Source organism: Callithrix jacchus, chromosome 10 (assembly GCF_049354715.1).
Source record: "Callithrix jacchus isolate 240 chromosome 10, calJac240_pri, whole genome shotgun sequence".
Lineage (NCBI taxonomy): Eukaryota > Metazoa > Chordata > Mammalia > Primates > Cebidae > Callithrix > Callithrix jacchus.
The window spans coordinates 118,952,501-118,964,504 of NC_133511.1; the positions used below are offsets into that span (position 1 = coordinate 118,952,501).

The 12,004-nt window shown below is 57.6% G+C and overlaps 1 protein-coding gene across 2 annotated transcripts in view; it reads left to right on the forward strand.

Annotated features, from left to right (window-relative positions):
- Positions 1–10,400, forward strand: part of FADS2 (fatty acid desaturase 2) — a 39,312-nt gene extending 28,912 nt beyond the window's left edge. For both annotated transcript variants that reach the window (XM_078341180.1, XM_009008303.5), the window contains exons 6-12: positions 1,451–1,511; positions 1,898–1,974; positions 6,124–6,221; positions 6,448–6,544; positions 6,884–6,963; positions 8,245–8,370; positions 8,723–10,400. In XM_078341180.1, coding sequence (XP_078197306.1) covers positions 1,451–1,511; positions 1,898–1,974; positions 6,124–6,221; positions 6,448–6,544; positions 6,884–6,963; positions 8,245–8,370; positions 8,723–8,774 — 591 coding nt within the window. In that variant the 3' untranslated portion in view covers positions 8,775–10,400. The remainder of the gene's footprint in view (positions 1–1,450; positions 1,512–1,897; positions 1,975–6,123; positions 6,222–6,447; positions 6,545–6,883; positions 6,964–8,244; positions 8,371–8,722) is intronic.
- Positions 10,401–12,004: the final 1,604 nt, after the last annotated feature.

Sequence of the window (12,004 nt, forward strand, 5' to 3'; positions counted from 1 at the left end):
ACAGCCAGCCTCAGCCCCGGCTCTAATGATAGTCTTCCTGCAAGTGGCCGTGCTTTCTGGGAATGAGTGAGCTCCTGGCCACACAGAACAAAGGAACTCACTGCTTCTGGGGTTCTTCGGTCGGTGTGCTGTGACCATGGCCATTGGTGCCAAGAGGCAAGCCTGGGGGCAGGATGGACCTGGGTCCCACCCACATCCTCTTCCCTCAGGAGTCCATGCTGTCCCTGTGATTTGGACAATCACTTCCTTCTGTGTTTGCACCTGGATGACGCGGCGCTGGCCTAGGCACCATCCTCTGTAACTCTCTTTGACCTCCTGACTGCAATAAGCAGAACTGGAGACTCCTGGAGGAGGCGACTCTGGCCTTTGGATCCAGGGGTATGGGGAGGGTGATGGGCAGTGTCCTAGGATCAGCACTTGGTGCTTATCTCATTGGCTCCTCTTACCAACTGATGCCAGACAAGGCTCAGCAAGGCTAAGCGAGTCACAGTCTCAGCACAGGTGAGAGGCTGAGTCAGATCAAGCGCGTCTGCTGGGTTCAAGCTCAGCTTCCCCACATTGCAAGCAAGAGGAGCAGGTGTCACTCAGTGAGCGGCTTCTTGTGATTCAGTCCCAAAAGAGCAGGGTGGGCTGGTCCTTAGGGGCTGGACAGTGGAACTAAGGGCTCCAGAGATCCCCTGGCTCACACGTAGTGGTCTGAGCGGCGTTGGACAATGACGATGCCCAGGACCCAGGCCAGCCCTCCTCCATCACAGCCTCTGGGCATCAGGCTCTGATGGGGAAGGAACCAGTGCCCTCGTGGGGACCTCAGGTAGCCAGATGTGACCTGAGGAGTCTGTGCCATGGCCCACTCTGCTCTGTCCTCAAGGTTAGGCTCCAGCTGGGAGGAGTGATTCACTTTTGGAAATTACATGGAGGCTCCAGGGAGGTAGATGCTCCTAGCCTCATGATCGGCAGCAACTCTGGGGTCCTTACCTAGCTTCTCCCTGCCGCTGTGGGCTCCGGGAGCTCTCCATGGCCACCTAGAAGCTCCCCTGGGTGCTCAAGCCCCACCGAGAGTTGCTCTGTTGCACATTCATTCAACAAACTAGTGCCCGTCGCATGGGCTCAGAGTCAGCTCTTTGGGTTCTGATTCCAGCCAGGACTACTTCCTGTGGCCTTGGGCCATGGCTGAACACTGAGCCTCAGCCTCAGAAGTGCCGGCCTTGTGGAGGATCGATGCCACTGGGCCAGCACTCAGCTAGGGCTGAGGAAGCGTTGGCCGCTGCTGGCTGCAGCATGGGGAGCCCAGAGGGCTGGAGGAGCCCCAGGCTTGGTGGGCCCAGGGTGCAGATTGACAGGGATGGTGGCTGAGCAGAGAGAAGGGATGGTGGCTGCAGGGTGGGTCAGGGAGCATGGGAGGTTGGGAGCCGAGGCTGCTGGGTGCTCAGGATCTCTCCTCTCTCCTCAGTACGGCAAGAAGAAGCTGAAATACCTGCCCTACAATCACCAGCACGAATACTTCTTCCTGAGTGAGTGCTCGGTGCCCGGAAACCACTCCCAAACCCTCCTCTCCCCACGGAGTGGCGTCTCTCTCCCTCCTACCTGCCACCCTTTGCAGATCCAGAAAGGGACACTAAACTTGTTAGAAGTGGGGGCCATAGCAGCCTTCCCCTGCGGACCTCCTGAGCCCATGTTATAGGCCAGGTAGGGACACAGAAGCTCAGAGAATCCCAGAGGTGGTGCACAGGAGCCTCAGGGGCTCCCAGCCTTCTCTGCAGTCTCTGGGGCCCCTGGCAGCTTCTGCCCACATCTGCAGGGCTGGCCCCTATGCTCAGTGCTGGGTCCAGTTTCCCCCCACCTTCTGGCACAGGCAGGGCATGATGGATGCCTCTAAGCACCTGTCTCTCTCCTGCAGTTGGGCCGCCGCTGCTCATCCCCATGTATTTCCAGTACCAGATCATCATGACTATGATCCTCCGCAAGGACTGGGTGGTGAGTCGGGGGCACAGCTGGCTTGGCGTGGGGAGGGGGGTGACTGGGACAGGTGGACCGGGGGTTCTACGCTGCCTTCCTGTGTGTCTCGGTGGAGCCTGCAGGGCCCGAGGCATCTCCTCCCTGGGATAGCTACCTTGTCGCTCTCAGGAAAGGACTCCCTCTGGGGCCACCAGGAACCAGTCCTAAAGATCTCTACTCTCGGCCGGGTGTAGTGGCTCATGCCTGTAATCCCAGCACTTTGGGAGGCCGAGGTGGGTGGATCGCGAGGTCAAGAGTTCGAGACCAGCCTGACCAACATGGAGAAACCTCCATCTCTACTGAAATACAATGGAGGCTCCAGGGAGGTAGATGCTCCTAGCCTCATGATTAGCAGCAACTCTGGGGTCCTTACCTCAAAGGCAGCGTGATGAGAGGCAAGCATAGCCATCCCCCTTCCCCTTCTCCCTGCCACTGAGGGCTCTGGGAGCTCTCCATGGCCACCTAGAAGCTCCTGGGTGCTCATGCCCCACCGAGAGTTGCTCTGTTGCACATTCATTCAACAAACTAGTGTGTGTCTGGGCGTGGTGGCACATGCCTGTAATACCAGCTACTTGGGAGGCTGAGGCAGGAGAATAGCTCAAACCTGGGAGGTAGAGATTGCAGCGAGCCGAGATCATGCAACTATACTCCATCCTGGGCAACAAAACAGACACTGTCAAAAAAAAAAAAGATCTCTACTCTCCCTTAGACACTGGGAGTCCACCAGGGCAGCCCCTGCTTTTGCAGAGCCTCCCAGAAATTTCTCAAAGGCAGCGTGATGAGAGGCAAGCATAGCCATCCCCCTTCCCCACTCCCTGTGGGCCCTGAGGCCCATGAACCGGGTAACCACACACCCTGGTTGGAAGACGGGGAGCAGCTGGGCGTTGGCTGAGATGACAGGTGTGTTCATTTGCCAAGAATGTGACAAAGCAGCGCAATCTAAGTGATGCAAGCAACAGCGATGTGTTTCTTCACAGTTCTGGAGACTGGAAGTCCAAACCTGAGGTGTTAGCAGGGTGGATTCCTTAGGGCTCTGGGAGACTCTGCTCTGGGCTCTCCTTGGCTGGTCGACGGCTTTCACCCTCCCGCTCTGTACGTCATCTCTCTGCATATCTGTATCTGTGTCCAAATGTCCCTCTTTAAAAAAAATTGTTTTGGGCCGGGCGTGGTGGCTCACGCCTATAGTCCCAGCACTTTGGGAGGCCGAGGCGGATGGATCACGAGGTCAAGAGATCGAGACCATCCTGGTCAACATGGTGAAACCCCATCTCTACTAAAAATACAAAAAATTAGCTGGGCATGGTGGCGCGTGCCTGTGATCCCAGCTACTCAGGAGGCTGAGGCAGGAGAATTGCCTGAACCCAGGAGGCAGAGGTTGCGGTGAGCCGAGATCGCACCATTGCACTCCAGCCTGGGTAACAAGAGCGAAACTCCGTCTCAAAAAAAAAAAATTATTTTGTTGTTTATTTATTTATAGGCTGGTCGTGGTGGCTCAGTCTATAAATAAATAAAGAATCACTTGACTCGGGAGGTGGAGTGCTGAGGGAGGCTGAGGCGGGTGAATCACAAGATCAGGAGTTCAAGACCAGTCTGGCCAACATAGTGAAACCCGATCTCTACTAAAAATACAAAAAATTAGTCGGACATGGTGGCGCGTGCTTGTTGTCCCAGCTGCTTGGGAGGCTGAGACAAGAGAATCGATTGAATCCAGGAGGTGGAGGTTGCTGTGAGCCGAGATCTCACTGCTGCACTCCAGCTTGGGTAACAGAGTAAGACTTCGTCTCAAAAACAAACAAACCTGTCTGTATTTATGTATTTATTGAGACAGAGTCTCGCTGTGTCACCCAGGCTGGAGTGCAGTGGTGTGATCTTGGTCATTGTAACCTCCACGTCCTGGGTTCAAGCGATTCTGTGCCTCAGCCTCCCAAGGACTGGGATTGCAGGCATCAGCCACCATGCCCAGCTAATTTTTGTATTTGTAGTAGAAATGGGGTTTTTCCATGTCGGCCAGGCTGGTCTCGAACTCCTGACCTCAAGTGATCTACCCACCTCAGCCTCCCAAGTGCTGGGATTACAGGTGTGAGACACCATGTCTGGCCAGTTTCACATGCGGAGATATTGTGCCTTGCCGAAGGTGACACCCATGAGAGGGGTGGCCTCCTGTTGCCAGGTCCTGTACTCTCCCCAACACCCCAGCACATTCTCTCCTTCACATAACAATACCTCATATTTGGAGATCATTTTAAAGGTCTTACATTGTCTCATTGGAATTACCGGCAAAGGCGTCGCATCTGCGATCCTGCCCGGAGGGCCCAGGCTGGGGCTGGAGCAGATGGGGTGGTGGGGGAAGAGGAAGGACTCTGGAAGCTTCTGCCAGCCTTGTCCTGGTAGAGACTGTACATTTGTACATGCTCAATTCCAGGACATGCTATTTCCTTAAAAGCAAGCATTTCGTCAGTTTTTGTCATGTTCCAGGAACAGGGAGCCTGCCACCTGATGTCATGTAACCCTGTTTCACTGACAAGGTCTGTGAGCACTAGAGGGTCGGAGAGACCCACCCAAAGTTTCTGGATGAGCTCTGAGGCCAGCATTTGAACTGAACGCAGATCTCCCCACCTGCCGCAGCTGCCCTTTCCGTGGGGCTCACCTGGCTCCCTCGGAAGAGTCACCGGAGCCCTGCTGTGCTGGACAGGGAGCGCTGCGGGGGGTGTCTCTCATCAGCTTTTATGGCAGGTGTATGTAAATATATAATTTTTGTTGTTTTTTAATCTGTGCTTGTTCCCTAAGGAACAAAGCATTAAACAGGAAATGAAATCACGCTATGTTCCTAAAAGGGCATGGCAGAGCGGACGGGTGATGAGCCCCAGGGCCCTGAGGGCCAGGAGTGAGCCTATAAGGAGCAGCACTGGTTCTCAGCAGTGCTGTTCTGCCTTTTGGCAGTATCTAGACACTTTTTTTTTTTTTTTTTCTGAGACGGAATATCACTCTGTCACCAGGCTGGAGTGCAGTGGCATGATCTCGGCTTGCTGCAACCTCTGCCTCCCGGGTTCAAGCAATTCTCCTGCCTCAGCCTCCTGAGTAGCTGGGATTAGTGGCAGTGGATGGGGATTTATTTTAAGACCCAAATGTGACCTCGTTCTTCAGTCATTTGAAGTGAGACAGGGCAGTCCCTTGGCCTCACCTTCCACCTTGGACACCTGCGCTGAGCCTGTGGCACGTGTCACTGTATCCAAACTCGCGGCAGGATGAGTGCCTTGGCAGAGGGAACAGGCGGTGCAGAAGCCCCAGGGCAGGGAGGGACTGTCCAGGACAACAAGGCAGCTGCTGGGTCAGAGGGCTGAGTAAAGACAGGTTCTCGACCCCATGAGGCTCCGTGGGTGAGTGGGTGGGACGGGGGCTTTAGCAAGGGAGGGATGGGACCTGCTTGGAGCAAAGGCCACTCTGGTTGCCACAGCCACGAGGACAAGCAGGGGACCACGGGAGGCTGCTGCTGTGGTCCAGTTGAGACAGGACTCGGGTGGCAGAGAGGCAGTGGACAGGGACGGAGCCATGGTGTCACCCTCCCAGTATGTGAGAGAGGACATCCAAGCTGAGCCCTTGATACCGCTCCATCCAGGGGCAGGGAGGAGAGCAGAGTGGAAGGGCACAGGATGACAACGGGGTTTGGGGAGGCCTGCCTCTCTGCTGCGTGAGCCCTGAGCCAGGGACAATGGTGCCTCTGACCTTCCCCAAAATCCCTCTGTCCTGCTGGAAGAAGAGGCCAGGAAGAGACCCAGGTGCTGAGGAGCAGAGACAGGACTGGGGGATGGTTGAGGACCTGACCCAGGGTTGGGGGTGTGGCTTCAGAATTGCCCCTGCCCCACTCGAGGGGCAATTCTGCACTCCAACCCCTCAGCAGGAGAGCATAGGCCACTTCCTGGTGCTAAAACACTTAGCATTTCCCTAGAAACAAAGGCAGCCACGCAAACCCCGAGCAAACAGGTGGCGGGTCGTTGCCCATCGCATTTCGATGGGCTGGGGTCCAGCTTCTAGAGGCCTGAGTGTGAGGCATGTGCACATCTGGGGCGGGTACTCGGGGCCGGGGCAGGGGAGAGGGCAGGCTGCACCTAACCTTGTCCTTTCCCGCAGGACCTGGCCTGGGCCATCAGCTACTATACCCGGTTCTTCTTCACCTACATCCCTTTCTACGGCATCCTGGGAACCCTCCTTTTCCTCACCTTCGTCAGGTGCCTGGGCTTGGCTGGTTCATCCCTGGGCCCTCCACTGGCACCGATGGGGGCTTTGGCATGAGAAGAGGCTCGGACCACTCCACTTTCCCCAGGGACCTCCCATCCTGGCCCCTCAGCAGGGGCTGCCCTGGACCGCTTGGGAGGGTGGATCTGTTCCCGCCGAGGCCGGCGTCCCCCCCACTCCCACCCGCCGACCCCGGCGCTGAGCTGTGCTCTCTTGCAGATTCCTGGAGAGCCACTGGTTTGTGTGGGTCACACAGATGAACCACATCGTCATGGAGATTGACCAAGAGCCCTACCGTGACTGGTTCAGTAGCCAGGTAAGGGAGGCAGGGCTGGTCACCAGAGCTGTGCAAAGCCTGGTCCCCATGTCCATGTCCTGGACCCAGATGCTCCACACCAGCTGCCCCAGGGCTGTGCTGGGCCTCCCGGGGCTGCCTGTGTCCTTCTGCTGGGTGCTTCAGGGCTAAGCACGAAAGGGTAACAGGAGTCCCAGAGGGACAGGTGGGGTATCTGGGTGGGCTGAGGTCACCAGGCAGGACGGTATGATGTGGAGGGGTGGCCTGGAGACCCTGGGTAAGGCTAGGCCCCCAGAGAATGAGGCCAGGCCCTGGGGCTTTCCATGTGTGTCCCCTGACACTCATCCCCTCCCCTGACAGCTGTTAGCCACCTGCAATGTGGAGCAGTCCCTCTTCAATGACTGGTTCAGTGGACACCTAAACTTCCAGATCGAGCACCAGTGAGCAAGGGGCTTTGGGGGAGGCGGGGAGGCCCATGGCGGGAGGGAAGTGGCCGCTACTTCCATCTGGGCAGAGCGCAGTATGTGGGGGCCACCACTTTGTCCCCCTGGCAAGGTCCCCGCCCCATCTAGAGCAAGCCTCCCCCACCAGCCCCACTGAGGTCAGGAGAGGGGATTCCCTGCGCCATCTCCCCGAGGGGCATCCTGTGCCCCTCATCCTGTGCCACGTGGTCATAGTGATAACTACCTCCCTCCACGTGGTCATAGTGATAACTACCTCCCTCCACGTGGGACTGGCCTTTGTAGTTCCAGGCCCTGCATGCGCGCCCCGTGACCCTGTGAGGCTAGCAGGGCGGGGCTATGGAGCTTGCCTGGAACATCAGCCAAGGGACTGCCCCTGCTGCCCCTTGGTATCACCCTGTTTCCTGGGCTGGAGTGCACTGGTGCCTTTTTAGCTCGCCACAGCCTCGAACACCTGGGCTAAAGCCGTCCTCCCACCTCAGCCTCCTGAGTAGCTGGGACTACAAGTGGACGCCACCATGCCCAGCTAATTTTTTTATATTTTTCCACTTTATTTATTTATTTATTTTTGAGACAGAGCCTCTCTCTCTTCCCCAGGCTGGAGTGCAGTGGCGCGATCTTGGCTCACTGCAACCTCTGCTTCCCGGGTACAAGCAATTCTCTCACCTCAGCCTCCCACATAACTGGGATTACAGGCATGCGCCACCATGCTTGGCTAATTTTTCTATTTTTAGTAGAGATGGGATTTCACCATGTTGGCTAGGCTGGTCTCAAACTCCTGGCGTGGTGGTTCACACCTGTAATCTAAGCACTTTAGAGGCCAAGGCAGGAGGATCACCTGAGGTCGGGAGTTCAAGACCAGCCTGACCAACATGGCGAAACCCCATCTTTAAAATATATATGTATATATATATGTGAAACAAATCAAATTCCTGGCCTCAAGTGAGCCACTGCCCCCCACCTCACTGTCTCTTTTCCTAGCATTTCCTGGCTATTTCTTTTTTGAAAAACGTGACACTTGGGCCACCCAATATCTTCCCCACTCCATAGAGCACAAACACCCTCCTGCTCACAGAAGGCTGCACATGCCCTCCACACACGGGGCACCCCAGTGGGCACACAGGGGGAGCCACACTTCAAGCCTGATCCTGGCTGTGGACAGGGTCTCCCAGGGCCCCAGCCAGCGTCTGCCTGGGCAGTGGGAGGAGGCCGGAGCAGCACCCACCTCTGGGGTCCTCACTCTCTGCCCGCACTCCTCAGCCTCTTCCCCACCATGCCCCGGCACAACCTCCACAAGGTCGCCCCACTGGTGAAGTCTCTCTGTGCCAAGCATGGCATCGAATACCAGGAGAAGCCGCTGCTGAGGGCCCTGCTGGACATCATCAGGTGAGGGGTGGGAATCCACGGGCGCTGGGCCCTGGGATCACCCACTGTGCAGAGAGTGGGACCACAAGAGGGGCTGGGTCTTCCTGGCACAGTCCCCGACCAGGGCACCTGCCTGACTCCTGAGCCTGGGTCAGGCCTTATGGACTTTTCTCCCTGGGCTGCAGGAAGACAGTCTCTTTCTGCATGGGGTTCCCGGTGGGCTTTGGGCTGGCAGCCCTCCAGGCCCAGTGGTGGTGTGGTTAGGTCTGAGGGGAAGTACCTGCCCCCCTAATCATGGCCCCCTCGGCCCTTGTGCTCCCTGGGGCTGGCCCCCGTCCCGGTCCCTGACCCTAGTCCATTCCCCTCTTTGCAGGTCCCTAAAGAAGTCCGGGGAGCTGTGGCTGGACGCCTACCTCCACAAATGAAGCCGCAGCCCTCAGGACACTGCAGGGAAGGGGCGCAGGTGGAGTGACGGCCAAAGGAAGGGTGGGCTTTTGTTCTGAGGAGGGTCCAAGAGGCTGACTACATGCCGCTCACAGACTCCAATTGGGTCTTTCTCCCTTTCTCCTCTCCTTTTTCCCTTCACGTCTCCCCACAGCACCCCACCGACCCGGGGCCTGCCGGCCATCAGCCGGGGTCCTCCCAGTGCCCCCCAGTCCCTTCTTCCAAGGAGCAGAGAGAGAGGTGGCCACAGGGGATGGCTCTGTCCTACCTTCACTCTCTGCTCCTAAAGGTGGGAGGAGACCAGTGGCCCATGAGTCTGGTCTGTGAGCCCCTCAGCAGCCTGGTCACTAGGCCTCACCCTCCCCACTTTGGTTCTTCAGATGCTCTTGGGGCTCATGGGAGCAGGGCCTAGTCAGCCAGGGCCCCTGACCCTCCAGGCCCTGCTTCCCTCTCCCTGGCGGTTGTCATTGGTCCGCCCTTCCGTAGAGAGGCCTGCTTTGTGCTTGGTCTCCCTCCCACAGCCGGGATCAGTACCCGGGGCCTCTCTTAAGATATCCAGGGCCCCGGGTCTTCGGGCACAGCCAGCCCAGACTTCGGGCCCTGGCAGAATCCTCTACCCCTTCACTAGAGTGCTCTGAGCCTGGGCTTTCACAGGCCAGTTCCACCGTCTCCCCAGCTTGAGCTTGTGACCTTGGGACCAAAGCAAGAGTCCCTTGTCCCTTGTGGTTCAGCAGAGGCAATGCCAGGTTCAGGGAGGGACCATCTGGCCTGGAGGCTCAGCCCCGACCCCCAGCTTGTCCTGGAGGATTCTGGAGCAATCCAACCCTTCTCCAAATGCTCCAGTACCAGCTGGGCAATGCCAGCCAATCCCTGGCCATTTGGCCCCAGGGGATGTGGGCCCTGCAGGCTGCGGGAGGGTGCTGGAGCTGGGGCAGCGGGGAGGTCTCGTTCCAGCCCCTCCCCTTCTCGGGGCTGCTGTGTGGACGGCATTCCCTCAGGACCCTCCTATCTGTACCTGCCTTTACTGTGTTTAACCTTTTGTTCCAGGATGCATTCTGATAGGAGGGGCGGCAGGGCCGGGCCTTGTGGCACTCTGCCTTTCACCACATGGCCTGGCCTTGGTGACCCTGACAGGGAGGGCCTAGAAGGCAGAGAGGGAGGGAGTCTCAGGCGGAGGCTGCTCTGAGGGGCTGGGAGGGGGGTACCTCATGAGGACCAGGCTGGAGCAGAGAAGAGGAGGAGGTGGGAGGTGGAGGAGCTGGGAGCCGAGGGAACGGGCAAGTGAGAGGGGAGGGGTGAAGTCTGGGGGGTCCTGAGCTGCTGTTACAGTCTAACCCACTAATCAGTTCTTAGATTCAGGGGAGGGGAGGGCACCAACAACTCAGAATGGGGGCCTTTGGGAGGGCACCTAGTGCCCCCAGCTCTAACCAGCCGGGAAGGACTAACATCTAAGCCTCTGGATTGCCATGTGATGGTGTGCCCCCAGCAACTCTATGACCTGCCCCCCGCAGAGGCAGGATGAACCCGTAGGGAAGTGATCGTAACGTTTATCATGTTGCTTCCCCACCCCCACATTTTTTGAAATAAAATAAGTAATTTTATTCTCACTTCCTGTGTTTCCTGATGCGAGTGCCAGGCCATGGTATGGGGTGGTAGAAGGGGCTCTCCTAGCTGGGCCTGGGCACCAGGAGGGGTCCCCACGCTGTGTCTCTCCGTATCCCCCCTCCCCTGCCGCCATCCTGCCCGCCTCTCCCTGCTGCCTCTCATGTGCATTCTGGGATCCGGAACTCAGTGGAAATGACCCAAAAACATTGATCACGAAGTCAGGAGGTGGAGACCAGCCTGACCAGCATGGTGAAACCTCGTTTCTACTAAAAATACAGAAAAAAAGATAGCCAGGTGTGGTGGCACATGCCTGTAATCCTAGTTACTCAGGAGGCTGAGGCAGGAAAATCACTTGAACCTGGCAGGCGGAGGTTGCAGTGAGCTGAGGTCACGCCACTGCACTCCAGCCTGGGTGACAGAGTAAGACTCTGTCTCAAACACAAAACAAAACAAGCAAAAAAGCACATTGGCTCACCTTGCTCTCAGCAGCCGACCCCCACTCAATTCTAAAACAACAGCACTGGTGCTCTTAGCAGCTGACCCTGACCCAAGGAGGGCAGCATGGAGGGGCTTGCAGAGACCATCTTCCTCACATACTCCCTCCCCAGCTCTCCCAGAGCTCAGTCTGCCCTCCCACTCCTGTGCCAGGGCAAACAGAATTCCTGGCCACCTTAGAAGGGGCTGAAGAAGACCAGGTGCGGTGGCTCACACCTGTAATCCCAGCACTTTGGGAGGCCGAGGTGGGTGGATCACGAGGTCAGGAGATCGAGATCATCCTGGCCAACATGGTGACACCCCACCTCTACTAAAAATACAAAAATTAGCTGGGCATGGTGGCATGCGCCTGTAGTCCCAGCTACTTGGGAGGCTGAGGCAGGAGAATTGCTTGAACCCGGGAGGGGGAGATTGCAGTGAGCCGAGATCCTGCCACTGCACTCCAGCCTGGTGACAGAGTGAGATTCTGCCTCCAAAAAAAAAGGTGGGGCGGGAGCTGAAGAAGGCTCTGGCGGCTGATTCTGTCTTGTGGCCCCATGCCCATATGTGCAGTGGCTCATTCAGACCCACAGGCTGTGGGGAGGCTGATATCACCCTCACCCAGGGTCACCAGTTCATAGGCACAGAGATGGGTCCTGGGTGTGTCTGACCCCAGAGCCTGGGAAGCATCCCAAGGAACATGCCAGGAGCACTTGTCCAGTCAACCTCCCACGGGCCCCCATGCGGCTCTGTCATCGTCTCTGGGTCGGCCCTCCTGGCAGGGCTGAGTCTGGGAAGGTGTGCCAAGGGAGGACCACGAGGCACTGTCTAGTCAACACCTCAGGCCTCCACTTGGCTTTGTAGCTGCTCCTGAATAGACCTCACCCCTGGTTCCCCAACCCCCACTTTGCCTGGCTGAAATCTAGCCAGGTAGGGACAGCCAGCAGACTGGGTGGGGTACGTGTGGCTCCCTAGTGGCCATGGGGTGTCCTGAGTAAAGCCTGGCATTATACAAGCCCTGAGCGAGGAGGCAGACCTGCCCCGGATTCACCAAGCAGCCCTGGGGAGTCCTTTGCCCTCCCTGTCTCTGGGGACCACAGTTCACGGGGCTAGGCTAGAGGCTAGAGGGGGC